The sequence below is a fragment of the Mesocricetus auratus genome, unplaced genomic scaffold (genome assembly GCF_017639785.1).
Source record: "Mesocricetus auratus isolate SY011 unplaced genomic scaffold, BCM_Maur_2.0 Super-Scaffold_100691, whole genome shotgun sequence".
Lineage (NCBI taxonomy): Eukaryota > Metazoa > Chordata > Mammalia > Rodentia > Cricetidae > Mesocricetus > Mesocricetus auratus.
In genome coordinates, this window is record NW_024429267.1 from 44,098,771 (window position 1) to 44,119,114 (window position 20,344).

At 45.1% G+C, this 20,344-nt stretch overlaps 1 protein-coding gene across 3 annotated transcripts in view; it reads right to left on the minus strand.

Annotated features, from left to right (window-relative positions):
• Col6a5 (collagen type VI alpha 5 chain) overlaps positions 1 to 17,891 on the minus strand; it is a 104,416-nt gene extending 86,525 nt beyond the window's left edge. For all 3 annotated transcript variants that reach the window (XM_021229949.2, XM_040739796.1, XM_040739797.1), the window contains exons 1-2: positions 17,743 to 17,891; positions 1,441 to 1,537 (exon numbers count right to left, since the gene is read on the minus strand). In XM_021229949.2, coding sequence (XP_021085608.2) covers positions 1,441 to 1,507 — 67 coding nt within the window. In that variant the 5' untranslated portion in view covers positions 1,508 to 1,537; positions 17,743 to 17,891. The remainder of the gene's footprint in view (positions 1 to 1,440; positions 1,538 to 17,742) is intronic.
• Positions 17,892 to 20,344: the final 2,453 nt, after the last annotated feature.

A 20,344-nucleotide genomic window follows, 5' to 3' on the forward strand; every position in this document is an offset into this window, starting at 1 on the left:
AGGGTCACCAATACATCACCGGGTTTAGTCTGAAAGTGGCTGAACCATAAATCGCTACAACTAACCCATGTCAAGACAAGGGGGACAGTTTTTTAACTACGCTATGGATCCACCATTGACCATAGACAATCTCCAAGAACTGAATAGAGAAAAAAGTATAGGTATGGCTTCTTTGGCAAAGAAGCCTTAGGAAAGCCAGAGGCTGTAGTGTCTTTTGGTAGGCTGGGGCTTGAAAAGTTTGGGATCTGAACCATGACAGATTGGAGATACATAGCATATATATTCCATATTATAAAGAGGGGAAGAGCCAATGGTTTAGTCACAAAAACACTTGGATCATGTTTTCTGTGTGGGATTCTTTGTCTTCTACCTACTAAAGGGATAGAATATATATATATATATGATACATATATATTATACATGTATTAGTGAGAGATAAATGGATAGATTACACCTTTATATATGCACCTAGAAAAAGCAAACTACTACTCTATATTATGATTGCCCCATAATAATCCTTGCCTTGTATGCTGTCTGGATTTGTGCCAACATCACACCACATAAGCCGGGGTGAATTGAGAACAGGGAATCTCAATTGAAAAAAATGCCCCACCAGAGTGGCCTGCAGGCAAGCCTGTGGTACATTCTCTTGACTGAATAGAGTGAATTAAAGTTTACTTCTGAAATAGTTTAGTATGCTGAGCTCTGCAACCTTGTGGGAGCCCTGATGGGAGATGTCATTCTATAATATGTCTCTCTTATTGGTTGATGAATAAAACTCTGTTGATCAATAGGGAAGCAAGATAGGTGGGACTAGGAGAGAAGAAGGATTCTGGGAAATGTAGTGAGGAGTCACCATGTGACCCCAGGAGGAGAGGATGCATGAGTCTGACATTCTCAGTAAGATGAGATCTTGTTAATATATATATATGTGTGTGTGTGTGTACATATATTAGTAGTTATAAGTTAATACTTAAAACAGAGATAGCCAATTAGAAGCCCTAGACATTGATCAACAGCATTGTAACTAATAGAGTCTCTGTGTGTTATCTGTGGGCTCTGAAGCGGTGACGGGACCCAGGGGGGAATCCTTCAACAGAGCCCCTTCCTCTTAGAAAGGAAAATGCTGGCATTAAGAAATTATTTGCCACAAATATCTGCTGAAGATAAGGGTCAGACTATTCAATACACAGTGGGCTTCCTGCATTCACAGAGACATGACATGTTGAGAGTTATGCAAATCAATGAATATAGTTTTTTTTTAGCCAGGGTTACATAACATTTTTCCCACCTTTAAGTGATAAAATCTGTGGAATGTTATGTTCCGAGGCTACTACTAAGTGTTATGTACTTAGATCTGTTAATAAAGCATTCTTTTTATTAAAGTTTGATAAAATATTTATTTTCTCAAACAATAATGAACAAAAATCATACTCGTACCTGGGCTCTGATCTGCCAGCGTTTCAGTCCAGAGGATTAGGACAAATGCAATTAGCTGGGGCTTCATTCTGTTAGTGGGGCTTCCTTAACTTTCATTCTGAAAAAAAAGTTCAATATGAATTATATGTGTCTTAAGGTTTTTATTGCTATGAAGACACACCATGACCACAGCAACTCTTATAAAGAAAACCTTTATTCAGGGTGGCTCACTTACAGTTTCAGAGCTTTAGTCTGTTATCATCATGGCAGGCAGAATGGCGGCATGCAGGCAGACATGGTGCTGAGTAGTTGAGAGTCCTGCATCTTGTAGGTAACAGGAAGTCGACTGACTTTGCCACTCAGCGGAGTTTAAGCAAAAGCCCACCCCCATAGTGGCACACTTCTTCCAGCAAGGCCATACCCACTTCAACAAAGCCACACCTCCTAATAGTGCCACTCCTTATGAGATCAGAGGGGCCAACTACATTCAAATTATCACAATAAGCCACATTGGAGACCAGGAACTACTTACAGGACAGTATACTGAAAAGAAGTATTTTCAACAAAAAGCAAGCTCATTTATGCAGCATCCATCAAGTTTGTGGAATATTTGTTGAAAACAGATGCTGATGTCTGTTGAGCCCTGAAGATGGCTCAAGAACCTTCCTCAGAACTTTCCAAGTATCATCTCAGAAGTACTGTAGCTATGGCAGATAGGGAAACTGAGGCACAAAGTGACTTGATAGTGGCAGATCCAGAATGTTTCCCCGACTCAGGGATTACCACGCCCAGGCTCTTTGCACCAGCGCCACCGCCCTTATACAAAGACTGTTCCCCACAAACTATGTACTCAATATGCTTTATTCTGACAATGACAATTGTCTATGCTCGTCACTTTTTCCAATAAGCCAATAATGACTCATGTTTTCTCCATCACAAGATTACAAACACCGTTCTCATGGGTCTGGGAATCACCTGTATTAGTTAATTTTTAAATTAACTTTTATTGATTCTTCGCAGATTTCACATTATGCATCCGGATCCCACCCATTTTCCCATACCCCATATCTACCCTCTGCCCTTGCCCTGAAAAACAAAATGAAACAGAAAGAAAAGAAAAGGAAGAAAAAGAATCTCGACCTGGGAGCCCTGGTGTGGCCTGGTGAGTCACACATTTCACCCTCTAGTCCTTTCATCTTTACCTCAACACTTACAAATGTTCATTGCCATAAGTCATCTGATTGGAGGCCTCTGTCCTCTGTCACACCACCAACAATGGGCTTTCACCAGGGCTCCAGAGAGAGAGGTACCCTGACTACAGTCAGGCTATACCTGCGAGTGTTACATCTCTGGAAGGAAAGGTAACCTGACTGTTGGAATGTCAGGAAATACCTTCAGCTGTAACAGGAATGTGTCCTGTAAAGGGCCAGCCAGTGAGGGGCATGGGCAGTTCAGGATAGGCCTCAGATTTCAATACCCATGGTTCCCATGGCCTGTTGTAGTAACACGGGCCATGGACACCAACACAGACCCCCAACTGCAGAAGCACCACCCACCCAGACATGGACCTTAGCAACAGCTTAGGCCTGACATCACCACGGCCCCAGTGGCAACACAGGTCACCTAGATCCATGTGGCCCTGGCAGGAGCATTGCACTCGGACACCAACATGGTCTATGGTGGCTGACCAGACACTGGGCATCCGCAGAGCCCTCAGTGGTAACAGAAGCCGTGATATCCCCTGAGACCTTGACCACTGCAGGGCCAAGACCCAGACATGGCTCTCAGCAGCAGCCCTGGCTAGGATGACACCATGGCCCTGGGTGACAGTGCAGGCCATTCAGATCAGCTTGGCCCTCAGACACACACATGGTCACAGGTTGGAGCCTAGCCTCCTGGCATTCATGTAATCTTTGGTGGCAACATGGGCCACGGACATCAATACAAACCCTGACTTTCATAGGACCATGGACCCAGACATGGTCCTAGGAAGCAGCCAGGGCTCAAATGTCACAATGGCCCCAGGTAGCAGTGCAGGCCACTCAGATCAGCATGGTCCCCATGGCAGTGTGGCCCTCAGACACCAACATGGTCCCAGGCGGCAGCCCAGACTACAGGCCTCTGCAAGGCCCTCATTGGTGACAGGAGCCACAGACATCATCTCAGGCCCCCTCAGCTGCTCCCAGGCCTTGGATCAAGTCTTGGCTCTAGGCTATAGCCCAGACCTGTACATCCACTTGGACTGGGGTGGCAAGCAGGCCATCATGTCAGCCTGTCCCTCAGCACCCTCAGACACTCTGCCTCTCTCTTTTCCCCCTCCCCACCCTGCACTTGCTCAACGTAATAGTGCCCGACTGCCCAATGCCAGAGGCTGTTACTATAGTTCTCTGGCGGCCCGAGACAACGCTTGGTTGAGTCCTGCTCGCCCCAGCCACATGGCATGGCACAGAGCGGTTGCTATTGTCCTGACTAGCTAAGTTTTTTTTAACACTGCAGCCAAATAAGAACTTAGTGGAAGGAAAGTGCATTTAGGCTCACGGTGTGAGGTGATATGAGGTATCATGGTGGGACAGGCATGTGTAAAACTGTGTGCTCACACCTCAGTGAACCAGGAGGGTGAGGGAACAGGAAGTAGGGTGGGATCACAAAGATTGCACTTCCTCTAGCTAAGCCCCACTTCTCAAAGGTTCCATAACCTTCCAGAACAGCACTACCAGCTGCAGACCAATGTGCAATGTGAGCCTTGGGGCATGTTGCTGAAATTCCATCACTGGGGGAGACATAAACAGTGACTAACTCTTAACTCTTCCTGTGGTTCCCACAACAAACCAAGACGGGATCCCATTTAAGTTTTCTCTGGGCAATCAATGAAGTTATTACTTACAAGTCAATGGGTGAGGGGTTACAGGTGGGAGCAGACACACGGGAAGGTCTGAACCCAACATGGATGGAGACAGTCCCCATGGCTGCATAGAGATGCTCCCTGTCCACATCCTTCCACACCTACATCCTCTTGCCCCTTCCCAGAGACCCCAGGGTTCCCTGCAATTAGGGCAGAATTGCATGCAGCTGGTTGGCAGGAGTGGCTAGATTCTCAGGGGAGGGCCCAAGGACCTTTGCCACTCTCTCCTTCTAAGAGAGAAAAATCAACAGTCATCAAGCCCAGCTTTAATGATCTTGGAAAAAAACAACAAAAGCTGAAAGTGGCAGCAGTTTGGCTCAAAGTCTAGTCCTGTACAAGGGGCGGGGGGGGGGGGTGTTTCACATCCAACCACAACGTGGCGAGTGTTAAAACAACATTAAGTTCATCATTTGTCTCCACCTGGTTCACATTTAATCAGAAATCTTCATGAGAAATTAAAATCTCACAGAAATCCCATCAAATTAAAGCTGTCCTTTATTTTTTTAATTACAAAGGAAGAAATTGAAACAGCCAATGCTTTCAAATAGGCATGCCTTCAAGAAGACACTAAAGGCAGAAGGGGAGGTCTTCATTCTGGAGCTTTCACAGCATCTCTTTTGAAATGGTGACTCATGCGGGAACAGTTGGAATCTGCATTTGGAAGAGACCCTGTCTCTTTATCCAAAAGTGACACTCCCAGGTGGTAACTGGATGCTGTGTGAACAGTGACTTTGAAATCTATACTCCTTATACTGTAGCACAGCATACGTTTTACTTATTTGCTTTTTTGTTATTGATGCACAGTTCACACACTATGAAACACTTCACCCCCTTTCAAGTGTGTGTGTCAGGAGGATGGGGACATGTGTAAAACAACTACCTTCTGGAGTGACAGCGGTGCACTCATGAAGTCACTGCAGCTGTGGCTTTCTGCACAGGACCTGCACGGGGCTGGGATGCAGGGCTGTTAGGTCCCCACACCTCCTTGAGGGGCTCTTGGCACTTAATGGTTGTTGGAGGACGAAGCATCATTTTATCATTTTCTTCAGTGGTATGACTCACATTCTTTGCTCATGCTCCAGTAATTACCACACCAATGCAAGCAACTCTAGTTAAACTCAGTGGCACATACAAGAACACATGAAAGCAGGAGGGACTTGTTGGAAAGAAGGGATTCAGTAAGAGAGGGGGGTGGGTTGAAAACAATTAAAATTCATCATGTGAATTATGAAACTGTCAAGAATGTTTAAAAATGAAAAGACTTGCACAATACAGTCCATGTTAGAGTATCCACCAGGTATGCAACCTTCATCCCTAATGTCAGAACATTTTCATGACTCCAGAACAAAAGCACAACCCATCAGCAATTACTCCACATCCCCGACCCCAACACATCCTGGCACTACCCTCCACCATCCCTGTGTGGCCTTTTGGGTTGAACTACATTCATTTGTTTCCAAAGCTTACCCATGATGTAGTATGCCTCAATACTTAATTCTTTTTGCTAGCTGACTTATATTCTATTATGCAGCTCTATGCTTTAAAATCTATAACCAGTTCTGTACATTTGGATTGTTTGGGTGCCTATTTTGACTGCCATGAAAATTTATGTACAAATTTTTGTATGAATGTAAATACTCCAGTTTTTCATATTCTTGTTATTAATTTTTGGAAAAGCAGGCTGAGGGACTTGAGAGATGACTTAGCACTTAAGAGCACTGACTGCCTTTCAGAGGACCCCGGTTCAACTCCCAGCACCCACATGGCATCCTGCAACTGTCTATAACTCCAGTTCCAGGGGATCTGATGCCCTCTTCTGGCCTCTGTGATCCCTGAATGCAAGTGGTGCGCACACATACATGCAAACAGGACACCCATATGCATAAAATAAAATGAAAAACAACAAAAGCTTACTGAGTGTGGTGGCACATGCTTGTAATCCCATAATTTAGGAGGGGAGGGCAAGGGAATCTAGTGTTCAAGTTCATTCTCAACTACATAATGATTCCAACGTCAGCCTCAGCTGCTTTCTAGTAAGACCATTCTAGTAAGCACAAATAGTATTTCATTGTGGTGTTGATTTGCATTTCCCTATGAAAACTGGTTACATCAATTCACATACATATTAGGTATTTATATATCTTCCTATGAAAACATTTGTATTGTGCCCACTTTTAAATAGGCTCTTACTGCTGTGTAGAGGTAATTTGCTTATATGATTCCAGACACTTAGCAGGTGGTAAATGACTTGCAAGAGACTCCTCCCAGTCCATGGATTATATTTTCACCTTCTTAAGACATACTTCAAGACACAGTGATTTCAAATTTTATAAAGCCCAATTTGTCTGGGTTTTATTTTGTTGCTTATACTTTTAAGATTTATTTTTTGGATGGAACTAAGAAAAAATCATCCTGAATGAGGTAACCCAGACCCAGAAAGACAAGCATGACATGTACTCACTCATAAGTGGTTGTTAGCAGTAAAATAAAGGATAGCTGTGCTACAATCCATACACCCAGCTAGACTAGGTAGCAAGGAGGCCTCAAGAGGGGACACCAGGATCTCCCTGGGAAAGGGGAATAGAAGAGATTTCATGAGTGGACAGCATGTGGGTAGGGACAGGAACATAAGTGATCAGGTTGTGGGGGCGTGTACTGAAAGAGACTACTGGAAAAGGCGGGAGGTGTCTTAGTTAGGTTTTCTATTGCTGTGTAAAGACACCATGGCCATGACAACTCTTATAAAGGAAAACATTTATTTGAGGCAGCGGCTACAGTTTCAGAGGTTCAGTCCATTATCATCATTGTGGGAAACATGGTGGCGTGCAGGCAGACATGGTGCTGCAGAAGGAGCTGATCCGTGTTAATATGTGGCTAACAGGAAATAGACTGACACACTGGGCAGTATCCTGAGAATGCGAGACCTCAAAGCTCACCTCCAAAGTGACTCAAAGTGGGGGGTGGCTGGAAAAATCCCAGAGAGCTGCCAAATTTTAAAGACCAAGGGTGCCAGATACTGAGGCTCTGCATCTGTAATGGATAGCCTCTGTCATTAGCCACTGTCTAGGCCTAAGGATCCCAACACCCTGGGCCTAAGACACTTGTCATTGTTGGGCTAATACCCATACCTGTTTAAGAGCTCTAAGAAGATGTCACTCTGGGATGCTTGCATGCTTGCTCTGTAAGCAAGAATGACTATAGCTGCCAGCCAGAGCTACTGCCGGTTACAACACACACACACACACACACACACACACACACACACACCCAGAGCAATACAACCAACACTTGAGTGTCTGGGGATCTGTCTCTTCAACTTCTAAAGCATGGAGTAATAGGCCCTTGACTTTCACAGTTTAGAGTTTTAGTCTTCTGAGTCACCAATGCAACCCCCACACTCTAACTTTGCCAGCAACAAAAGAGAGTGAGCTTCTATATGCATGGAGTCAGCCATCTGGTAACAAGCCAGCACAGTAGAGGGTCTCTGTAACTAGGGGTACATTAATCACATTTCTAAGACTCTCCCGACTCTAAACTTCTGTGATTCTTTAATGATATGTTGGAAAGAATTTAGTGGCATAAACAAATTCTATTTTAGAGATTTCCGACTCTAGAGTAGATACAACCCAAACCAGACTGGAGACTCAAATGCCAAGTTTGAATAGCTTCCCAGAGAACCGACTCAACCATCCTCACACTGTTCAACTCAGGGAGGCTGGTGGGAATTTCAGCTAGCATCGCCTCGGAGAGGGGGACCCTAAGTCACTTAAGAGATGGTTAAAGTGCGCATCTAGAGAGAAGAGTCTGCACTTTTGATTCTGGGCCACATCACTTGTTCTGACTGGTAACTATACTTCCTATTGTTACCAAAGAAACCAATGTTTCCTTTTGGGTTCCCCATCCCATTAATAAAGGAATATAGAAACCCACTCAGAAGGAAGTTAGAGGACAGTTTTATTGGGGCTCTAGAAAAACAGCAACAGGACTGATGGAGAATGTTCTGTGCATGTGTTTCTCTTGTTTGTTAGTGAATAAAACACTGATTGGCTAATGGTCAGATAGGAAGTGATGTAGCTGGGAAGAATCAAGATATAAGCAAGGACAAACAGGAAATCGCTCTCTTCTCTGTGGAGATGCTTAGCAGTTGTGATGTAGTAGGCAAAGGAGTTGCTGGTCCCTCATTCCTGGTAAGCCAAGACCACGTGGAAATACATGAATTAATACAAATGGGTTAATAATTAAGACAGAGCTAGCGAATAAGAAACCCTAGTCACCAGCCAACAGAATTATAACTAATATAAGATTTGTGTGTTCATTTGGGGCTGACGCAGCTGTGGGTCCAGGCTGGCGGAAAGAGTTATCATAACACAGGACAAACTGCAGATTTTGATAAGCTTCTTGGAGGAGAGAAATAAAGAAGGGAGATAGAGAACCAATGGCCAAAGGAGTGGCAAGTCTTCAGAGAAATAATGAGAGAAGCCAGAGTGCCATGGAAGGCCTGCTTAGGATTTTGGCCAGTATCTGAAAAAGATCTCAAGAAGGGAAAAAGAAAAACATACTTAGAGCCGGGCTGAGGGTCTGAGTTCAGAGGGCAGCGAGTCTAGGAACTTGTGTTCCTGGAATCGCACCAGGGACATAGGGCTAGAAACAGAGATGGCTTATCTGAGAGGGAAAATGCTCCCAGACATGGCAGTGGCCTGATGGGATGAGGAAGCGGCCCAGAGAGCCCTGATCACAAGGCGGGCAGTACTTTGCAGACCCTTTACACAGTCCCTGCTCTCTGGTTGGTGCTTAGGCTTTCTCAAACATGCTCTGTTCATTAGATTAAGCCCAGGTGAGGACAGACTTCTGCTTCCTCTTCACACTGACTGAACGTGCTCTACATAATGCCTGAAGCCCAGGCTGAGAAAACTCTCCAGCCAGTTCCCTGTTAGTTGGCTTCCCTCATATGCTAATCCTGATGGTTCCTTCTCCAGCCCCTTCTCCCTTGTCACACTATGGGATGGTCTGTTCTGTAACATGCAGCTGGAGTCTTGAGGTGACCCAGGGAATCAGGATCTTAAAAGAGTTTTTAAAATCTCATGGTAAGGCTTGCAATATTCTGGCAGAGCCAGACAATAAGAGAACAGAAATTAGTTAATAAGTTAACACAACAAAGGCGTTGGTGTCTTGAATCCTCTGGGTTGCAAATGCTTGTGTAAACAGTTTATTGGAAGTTTACACAGCTAAATCCTAACTCTAAAACAGTTTATTAAATAGCATTCTAGAACCACCACACTTACTTTTTTTTTCTTCCTCTCCTTTTGCAGCTAAAGGAACAAGAAGAAATGAATGAGACTAGAAAATAAGTCAGGTCATCCCTTCTGTCCACCACCGAGTCTCCTTTCCCAGTGCCAACCCTCCTCTCTTCCTGGTTCAACGTTCTCACTCGGGACAAATGCCCCCACATGCAGACCAGGACCAGGCTTGGACCAGAATAAGGAGCTCAAGCAAAAGGGGAGAGGTCATGACTTTAAGAACCACAGTCCAGCTGGTGACGGCCCCAGACCACACATGCCTGTCTTTCCAGCTGGGGATCTGAGGTCTACTGAAGTTGAAAGGCAAGCCCAAGGTCACACAGTCTCTGGTGCTTTGGCCTATCTCTGGGAGCATCTGGAATGCATATTTGGTTTTCCTGACAGTAGGAACAGTGAGGGGTCCAGCCTCGCTTTCCTGTTGTCCTATGGGAGCTACATGGCTCTGCTGTCCTTGGCAGCTATAGTCTTCTTGTTCTTCCTTGGCTCTGCTCCTCAGAGAGTGTGTGGCCTTCTCTACACCCCAAAGTCCATCAGCACGCCCAGTGCCCACCCAAGCTTCTTAGACAGCCAAGTCCATCCTCCTACCAGACATTCAGCATAGTTTGCCGTGGTCTGTGACTCCAGACAGGATTTTCTCAACCCATCTCTCTTCCCACCATGAACAGCAGCTCATGGCAGGACTGGGTACCTTACTCTCACCACAAAAAGTCTCAACTGTCTAGCTCAAAAAAACATGGAGGGGGTCAAGAAAATGTGAGCTGGGCAATTGTGGTGCTGGGATACATAGACAGGCGGATCTCTGTGAGTTTGAGGGCAGCCTGGTCTACAGAGCACATTCCAGGACAACTATGACTATTACACAGAGAAACCCGTCTCAAAACGTGTTAAATTGGGTTAATTATTCAGAAAATGATAAGAGGCCCCAGCCATTGCCACTCACTGGCTTTCAGGCCTCCCACTGCAGCAACGCCAGGCACTTCTAGAACTTGTTTTGAGTGTCTTGAGATAGACAAAGCAATGCTCTGTGCATGAGAAGCAAATTCTCCTGTTTAAGAATCCCATACCACGCCCATCTGTAGTGGGAAATCTTTATTGTCAATTTGACTGGATTAGAATCACAAAGAACATATCTCCACTTTGGGGGTGTTTCTGAGAAATTTAAATAAGGTGGGAAGACCACCTGGATGTAGATGATGGGCTGGGGTCCCAGGCCAAATAAAAGGGGGAAACTAAGGAGCTGGAAGACAGCTCAGTTGCTAAAGTGCGGGACTTGTTGATTCCCAGCATCCATGTAAAAAGGCAAGCATACACCTGTAATCCCAGCACTGGAGAGGCAGAGACTGCAAGATCCCTGGGATTCGCTAACCAGCAAGCCTAGCCTCATTGGTAAGCTCCAGGCCAATGAGATATTCTGTCTCAAAGGAAGTGGGCGATGTAGCTGAAGATAACACCAGAGAGTGTCCTCCAATATATACCAGAGAGAGAGAGAGAGAGAGAGAGAGAGAGAGAGAGAGAGAGAGAGAGAGAGAGAGAGAGAGAGAGAGAGAGAGAGAGAGACTTTTAAAAATAGAACAATGTAGCCAGGTGTGGTGTTGCATGCCTTTAATCCTAACACTCAGGAGGCAGAGGCAGTTGGATCTCTTAGTTCAAGGCCTGCCTGGTCTATATAGTGAGTTCTAAGATCACCAGAGCTATGTAGAGAGACCCTGTATAAAAAGCAAACAAGCAAAATATAGATCAATGTGGTCTGAGCACCAACATTCATCTCTCTCTGCTTCACCTGCTGCAACTGTGCATTATTCACCCTGGCTGTGAATGAAAAATGGACCCTCCCTCCTCTCTCCCTCTCTCCTTTCCTCCCTCCCTCTCTCCCTCTCTCCTTTCCTCCCTCCCTCCCTCCCTCCCTCCCTTAAGTTGATTCCCGTCGGGTATTTTGCCACATCAATAAATAAAGTAACTAATATACCATCCTTCAATACTGGAGCACTCTTGGCTCACCCCTGGGGGTTGGGGCAACGCTAGCAGGGCTTGCACAGAGACCGTCCTAGCTTTCCCTTTATAATAAACAGAGGTCCCAGGGCTGGCTCAGGGTGTGAGAAATGGGAAGGAAGTTTAGCCTGCAACACAGGACCAAAAATATGAAGACCTAATCTTTTTATGAAACAATTTTTAAAAACCCATGCTTTACACTCAAACTATCTTTCCTTCTGCGTGGTTTCACTGAATTTTATATAGTCCATATATATTTATATACACAAGTACATATGTGCTTGTGCGCACGTGCACACACACACACACACATAATTCTGATAGATTACCCACTCAGCAAATTTATCTTGAGTGCTGACTATACTCTTGGCACTGTTGATGGTGACTTAGATTTAGCAAGGGAAAATAGACAAAAAAAATTGCACAAATAATTCCGTTCTCTTTGTTTGCCCCTCTGAATGGCAAACTTCTCCTGAGCAGAGGTCAAACCCCCCCTCTCTCCCTCCCTCCCTTTCTCTCAATGCAAAGTGAGTGATAACTAACAAGGAAGGGAGTAAATGATAAAGGTAGACAGGGAATGCTCATGTAAGTGGAGAAGAATGAAGCATCCTCTCAAAAGAAGGCATCAGCGAAACGCTTGGGAAACGGCACAGAATTTGGGGAAGGCTTCAAGGAAGAGGTGGCATCTGGAGACTCCTGGAGTATAAAAGGCAACAGTGATTAAGGTCAAACTGTTCTAGGGGCTGCTGAATGAGTGACAGCAAATACTGTGGGTGGAAGTAAGCAGTAGAGTGGTGTGTGTCTGTGTGTGTGTGTGTGTATCTGTATGTATGCATCTGTGTGTGTGTCCGTGTGTGTGTGTCCATGTGTGTGTGTGTCTGTGTGTGTGTGTCCGTGTGTGTGTGTGTATCTGTGTCCATGTGTGTGTGTGTGTGTGTGTCCGTGTGTGTGTGTGTCTGTGTGTCTGTTGTGTGTGTATCTGTCTGTGTGAGTGTGTGAGTGTGTGTGTATATGTGTGTGTGTGTGTGTGTTGGAGACTGGAAGCTTCTGTGTAGGCCGTGTCCAGGACACGGAGGGGTATTAGAAGACAATGTAGGGAAGACAGGGTTGAAAGAACACAGTGGTGGGAGCTTCAGATGCCCTGGAGAGCTTTGCAGGAAACAACTTTACCCTATTGGCAACTATGAGCCAGTGACTACCTTTGGCTGGGAGAAGAGGGGTACTGAGATGTTTGGGATGTGTGAAAAGGATGGTTCTCTGTGTGGTGCCTTTGAGTTCACTTTCCAAAACCAAGGAGTCTTGTGCACAAAGAGAAAGAGAACAAGGATTGAAGACAAAGAAGAGTCTAGAACTAGACAACACCACCCATTAGCATGGGAAACTGCCTCACAAGCTTCCCTCTTTGCAGGGGAAGGAGACAACATCTGGTAATTCATGCTAAGAGAATGCCAGAACAGAGTAGATTAGCTCTGTGTACGCTGCCACCATCTAAGACCAAAAAGAATAAGACTTAAGAGATACTCAGCTATAGGTAAATTAATAAATCTGCCACCTGCCACTTGATAGCCAGCCAAGCCCCACTGTGTAAGGATAACTCATGGAACTATTACAGGCTCTCAGACACAGAGTACTGTACATAAAACAGCTCCTTCTGCGACCATATGAGCCATTTAAGGATCCAGAACAAGTTGCAGAGATAAAATACTGGACGTCCCAAACCAAGGTGCCTATTTTGTAATGTCAGGAAAAACATCTGAACCCTAGGGGGTTTTTTGTTTTGTTTTGTTTTGCTTTGAAATGTTTATGGATCAGGCTCATTCTGGTGCCGTGAGTTTTCTGTAATGCCTTTGGATACATTTATGGTAGGGAGTACATCGTCGAGGAATGAATTGTCCAACAAAAGCTGGTTCTGTATACTCAATGTTCATAATTGTTAGCTGAATAATTACTACGGAGAATTGGAGAATGGGAGATTTCCTCTCACTGTGCCTCTAACTGCTTGTTGCTGTTTTACTCAAACAGACATGGCTTTTTTCTAGATTTTTTTCCTAGCCAGCAGTCTTGAGTAACTCAGTTTTCAGCTTCATCCTTTCCTCTGATTCCCTTAGCTGTGAGAGATCAGAGCAGCAGCACTTAGTGTGTCTCTTATTATGTAGTCATCAATGCTCTCCGTCCTTCGTCTGCCATTTCCTTAGGTATGTGCCCTATTTACCAGTATCGCAGAATGAACTGATGTTAGGGTTCTTACCCACGTGGCCCACAGCCAGCACACTCTGTGACGTCAGCCTGAACCCAAGAAGACAATCTCTGTACTGATGGCTGCTGAACTTGATGAACCTCACTCTTTATAAATATCTTTCTTTTTAATCTCATCACACTGTAAAACTAAACAGGTGAAACCATCTTTATTCTCTCATTTCCTCTACCACCTAACCCTGTCCATTAAGGAAATGGACTAGGGACGGGAAGGTTAGAGCCACTGTCAGCTGACTGGGCACGTCCTCTTAGGCAAGTGTTTATAATTCTTTTCCTCAACTTTCCATCACTGAGGTGATAATAAACAGCACATCTGTCTTCTTTTTATCTTCCAGAATTACTATAGAATTTAAAGCTAGCAATTTATACAACCTTCTTCAAGGCCTAGATAAAAAAAAATCAGTATTACTCCAATTTTATGTTTGAAGTATATTTGGGGAGGACCACCTGTTTTACTTGGATGCCCTTAAGCCACCCAGTTACCTAGAAGGCTGGCATTCCCTCCAACACCCCCTGTTCACTATACACATATTCATGTACACACACACACACACACACACACACACACACACACACACTATATTCTCCAAAGAACTAAGAACTATTCTCATCTTGTATCAGTATTACAGACTTGTAGTTCCTGCCCAATATTCCGACAGTCTCTGTTTTTTTCTTTATTAATAAAAACCCTATAGAGATCAGAGTGATAGTTGAGTGATGGTTGGATGGTTAAGAGCATGTGTCCCCCTTTAAGAGACACCCACATAGCTACTCACAGCCATCTGTAACTCCAGCTCCAAGGGATCCAACACTCTCTTTTAGCCTGCACACTGCATAGGCATATAGGCGCTGCATAATTATACGGGTTCTACAAAGAGTCAGTGGCTCCAGCACCTATCATGGCTTGCCCAAAGGCTTGCAGTCTCTTGACTGCAAAGATATTTTTCCAGTGCAGCATTTCATCTTTCTAATGTTCTTCTTCTATCATTCTGGTCTCTTTATGTCCATGTTACCTTCCAAGATAGAAATTAGTTAGCCTAATGAATCAGGCCATGCATGCTAAGAGAACAGACTTGAGGTATCACTTGGACCATCTAATAATGTAAAACAAAGGTTGCCTTTCAGAGACCAGATCTCGAATCATTTGTGGCCCCCAAAAAGTAGCCTGAAGGGTGAAAATTCATATAGGTCAGAGGAAGTAAGTGTCACAGAGCACCCAGGGCTAGAGCGGTAACAAAAGTACCAGCAGCTAGCACACACATGGCCCATCCTCAGGAAGCAGGCATACACTGTTCTTGTATCTTGAGACCAGTTTTACCCAGCAAACCTTCCTCAGCCTTTGCACAGTTCTGATCTGCCCAGAACAGATCTGAATCTGAAATTCTGAGTGGCAGAGGATTCATCAAAGCCAACAGCACTACCAGAAAGTGTGCCTCCCTGGTGAGTATATGCCCTCCGCTACAGGAGATGTAGAGGGATGTGGGTGCATGGTCCAACCTAAGAACTCGTTCCCTTCAGATGGTGATTTGAAGTTGAAGGAGAGAAAACAAATATCAGAAATAGCATGGAAATAAAACACATGTAGAGGGCTGGGAAGACAGCTCAATCTGTAAAGGGCTTGCCGCTCAAACACAAGGACCCGAGTTCAGCCCCCAGAACCCACATACAAAGTCAAGCTTGCTTCTGCGCACTTGTAATCTCAGCCCAACACCACAGACACCAGTCGTCCCAGAATTCAGGAAGTAGACAGGAGACTCAGATGCGTAACATCATCCTTATCTTCCTGGTTCAAGGGCAGCCTGGACTAAGGAAAAAACTTCCCTAAACTTCTTTTCTCTGGAGTGAACTCTCTTTGAAGAGAGACTCTGTGCAGATGTCCTAGTGAAATTCCTGAAACTCAAAGCCAAGGGCAGGTGGCAGCTGTCCAGGATCCAAACCACCCAGAATGAGATGCTAAGACAGGCACAGTGGTTACCAACTGCCATTCTCCAACACTTGGGAGGCTGAGGTATGAAGATCTCAGTGAGTCCAAAACCATCATAGGCTACATAGATAAACCTCATTTTTAAAATAAAACTAAAACTCTAGCCACATAATAGTGATTGAAGGATGGATTTCCCTTCCCTGGTGGCAACTGTAACTGCATCTACCAGGAAGGTAGTGGGCCCTTCCTGGGTCTGGGAAACCAAATTGGTGAACAGACCAAGTGACATCCCTGAGGTTTGCTGGCCAGTCAGCTCAAGCTCATTGGTGAGATACAGATTTAGTAAGAGACCCTCATCTCTATAAACACACACACACTGCAAACTTCACATAGCATCACAGGGCAGCGCTGAGCAGTTGCTCACTGAAATCTTGCGGTTGATTCAGAAGATTAACAGTTGCAAACCGTCTTTGCAGTGCTTACAACACTCCTAGCAAAGCCTCCTGGTCTTCCTGGCATTACTAAGGCTGCTTTTAAGCAACTCTGATCAGTATATGACCTTGTGTTGAATACTTCTCTGTCTTATTTGATACGGGACTGGTCATTCAGTGTCATAAGCCTGTGACAAGTAGAAAATATTAGGAAAATACTTTGGAATAAAACTGGCAAGTGCTGAAGCAAAACACAACATACCTATTGCATCTATCGAAGAGAGGGGAATCTAAGAAAGATCTCAAAAAAAAAAAGGTACCAAAGATTCAGGCTTAATTTAAATTAAGTAAATCACCAAAAGTGTGAAAATCCATAGCTGACCACAAACTGTAATCTCTGCTTTCGTTATCAAATGAGTTGTGCTCTCAGCAAAAATGAAGAGATGATTCAGAACTTTGGGAAATTGTGGTTTTCACATCAATTCCTTAGAAGTCTTGAGATGCCGTAGCGGCCAACAAGATGGCTCAGCCAGTAAAGGTGCTTGCTGCCAAGACTGGAGATGTGAGTTCAATCTCCAGAATCCACTTAGTGAAAGGAGAGAACTAACTCCCTCAACTTGTCCTCTGACCTCCAAAACTACACCAATGGCACATGTAGACATACATACATACAAACATACACACACACACACACACACATACAGAAATATTAATATCCCTACTTATTCTATTTGTCGATTGTAGCACAATAAACTACAATACACAGACCAAAAAGTATATCTTGCCAGTGTGGATTTTCCTTACAAATTTTGTTCGGAATCCATAAAATAAATACATCTCTTCCAAAATTTCTAACTTATCACTCTCAATTGACAACAGCAACAATGAAAATTAACTTCCGTCTGCGCACGCCTTTAATCCCAGCACTCGGGAGGCAGAGGCAGGCGGATCTCTGTGAGTTCGAGACCAGCCTGGTCTACAGTGTGAGTTCCAGGACAGCCTCCAAAGCCACAGAGAAACCCTGTCTCGAAAACCAAAAAAAAGAAAAGAAAAAGAAAAAGAAAATTAACTTCAGAAGGGGGCAATTGAGTGCTGAAAAGCAAACTCCCTGTGGGCTAAGAAACACTGTAGCGAATTCCGAAGGCTTCCCCAGTTGAAGACTTGTTTGTGTTTTGGGGTCTGCTGTACACCCAGCTGTAACCGAGGGCTCTCTCGTGAGCATTCGTCCCAAAGGTAAGACTGAATGGCCGGAAGCATGAGGAACCGGTTTAGACCCCTCAGATTCAGATTCAGCAGGTCTGAGGTGCCCCGAGCCCCATTCCACCCCACCCCGCGACCAGGAATTTCTAAGCGACTTCTAACACATGGAAACACACGGGCTGAGGTCCCCTTCCATTCTAACAGTCTAGCCTCTAGGAGCCTCAGTTTCCTCTGAGCCTCGATTCTGGCTCCCAAGCAAAATCTGCGAAGGGAGAATCTCCTCACACCGAGCCTCAGGCCGGGAGCCCTGCAGCCCATACTCACCCAGGCTTTCTGGGGTCCCCGAAGGTCCTGGGGCACCTCGCGCTGCAGCCCTGTGTGCCCCGGGAGCGTGCGCCTAGCCTCCTGGTTCAAGCTGAGCCGGGGCAGGTGCTGACAAGCACCGTGGGCTCTTTTATGTCATTGCTGACTCTCCCTTGGCCCGGCTCCCCCGGGAACTAAGGTTTTGCAGAACTCCAGCGGGTAGAGGGCTCCAGCTGTCTGTTGGCGTGGCCCGCTGCGCGGGTCTTAGGGCAGCCGCATGAACTTGGCAAGGCAGAGTTTCTCAGAAATCCACAACCATTTCAAGCTGACTGAGGTCACTGCAGCTACTGGGGCCGAGGAATAGCCTTGTGACTCCTCAGTTTGCAATTCCTTGGAGCTAGCCAGCAGGGAACCAGAGAACATTGCCAAGGAGGGTAGACCCTAAGGGGGGGGAGGGAGAGGGGGCAGGATAAGACAAAAAGCTAACCTCGGAAGCAGTGCAGGTGTTAGCCTGGAGTTTCTGGAATGGGGTGAGGGGTAAGGAAAGGGAAGGTGTGATTGTACCTCATGTGCCAGTCAGAGTTTAGCAGGTCTGAAAGCATGGAGTATCCTCACATCTCGTTAACATCGGCTTTTGTTTGTCTTTCACAGACTTGTATTCCGGGTTGAGATCTCACCTTAACACACAAACATCAGGGCTGCCCATGAAGACACCTGCTGAAGATCCTTGGCAAAGATGAAAGTCTTAGACCTGGGGATCCCCCTCACTGTGCACCTCCAGCGGACCAGGCTCCCCGATACTGCGTTGCTTCTGATGAGCCTCAGTTACTTTTTCTAACTAGGGTTGTACTTTGTATTTTCTCTGGAAAGAAGAGGCAAGGCGTTGAGTCAAGTATCTCCAAGTGTAGCAAGACTTTTACATTCTCCCCAGACTTTATTTTTACTTACATTTGCTGCTCATTAACCCAGCCCGCTTGGCACAAACATGCCTTCTGTAAATGTTTTAAATTGAGAGCTGCATCACAGGGAGAAATCCCAAGCTCAGCTCTGTGCTCCTTGGTCCCCACTGGGAAACATCCACCAGTGAAATTTAAAATCCATCTTATCAGAAATATGCAAGATGATTTTGGTTGCAGATAGCTTGACTGGAATCTGATTTTCTCTATGATGCAACCAGAGCTCTTAAAAGGAAACAAAATGAGGAAACACTTTCTCGGTGTCACTTGGTCATGCCTGTGATTGATTAGATACATTAACAATGAGCTGGGAACCCGACTCTGCTCATAAAGCACTTGCCATAGAAAACTGACCACCTGAGTTCAGATCTCCAGAATCCACATGAAAGCAGGCCACATGTGTCTTTAATCTCAGCAAGCCTATTGAGAAATGGGAGGTGGAGGCAGGAGAATCTCCAAAAGTTTGCAGGCCAGCTAGTCTGGCAAAGACTCCAGTGAATGAAGAGAACCCAGCCTCAAGCATGGCGACAGGCCAAGGCCAAACCCAAGACTACCTTTAACATTAAGAATCATATAAGCACTAGGTGTGGTGGCGCACGCCTTTGATCCCCAGCAACTGGGAGGCAGAGGCAGGTGGATCTCTGTGAGTTCCAGGTCAGCAAGGACTATATAGTAAGATTCTGTCTCAAACAAAAAGAGAAACAAGACACCCAGACAAAGAAGCCCCCAAACCATATGAGGTACCTGTAAAGTACTTGGAAACTCTCACTGGAAGGTATATTTGTTTAAGCTTAAGCTGCATAGGTTTAGCATTGTCCCAGCTGCACACACACACAGTTTTTAAATTAATAGCGAAAGTTTACTGATAACTGAAACCAACCCACTTTCCTTTCATTATTAAATAATATTAGAGTATATTTTTTCTTTCCTGTCTCTAGGAAGTCACTCTGACAGCAAGTGAAAGTGACTTAGTGACTTACTCCAGGAACTCCTTGCTCCTAAAAGACAAAGCTGTGGCTAGTCAAACAGCTAGCTTGTCAATATTAACCAGTTTACCCAAAAGACTTGCCTTAACTCCTTCATCTCCCCATTCCCAATAACCCAAGCCGACATGTCATAAACTCTACCCAAATGCAGCCCTTCATGAGTTTCACAGTCTATCAGATTTGACAATGGAACTGGGTCCCTATATTCTAAAGAAGGGAATTAGTTTCATCAAAGAAAGTCTAAGGCAGACCCCAGAAAATATATTCATGTAATTTAAGCTGCAGGGGACAGGGGTTAAGTATGTGGCTCAGTGGTACAGTGCTTCTCTAGCTTGCACAAGGCCCTGGGTTGGATGCCCAGCACCTCAGAAAAAAAGTTGCTAAGGATGGAAAAAAGGCCGAGATAATCTGAAAGCAAATCCATGGAACAGGAAGCTCACACAGTACTAAACCTATGCATCCTATGTTTAATGTTAATCACCAGTCCAGCTAAATACCTTCCAGTGAATGTTTGCAAGTACTTTACAATGTCTCTAATATGATTTGGGCTTTCTTGGTTTGGGGTGTTTTTGTTTTTGCTTGAGCCAGGGTCTCACTGTTTAGCCCTGGCTGTCCTGGAACTCACAGAAATCCTCCTGCCTCGGCCTCCCGATTGCTGGGGATCAAAGGCATGCGCCACCA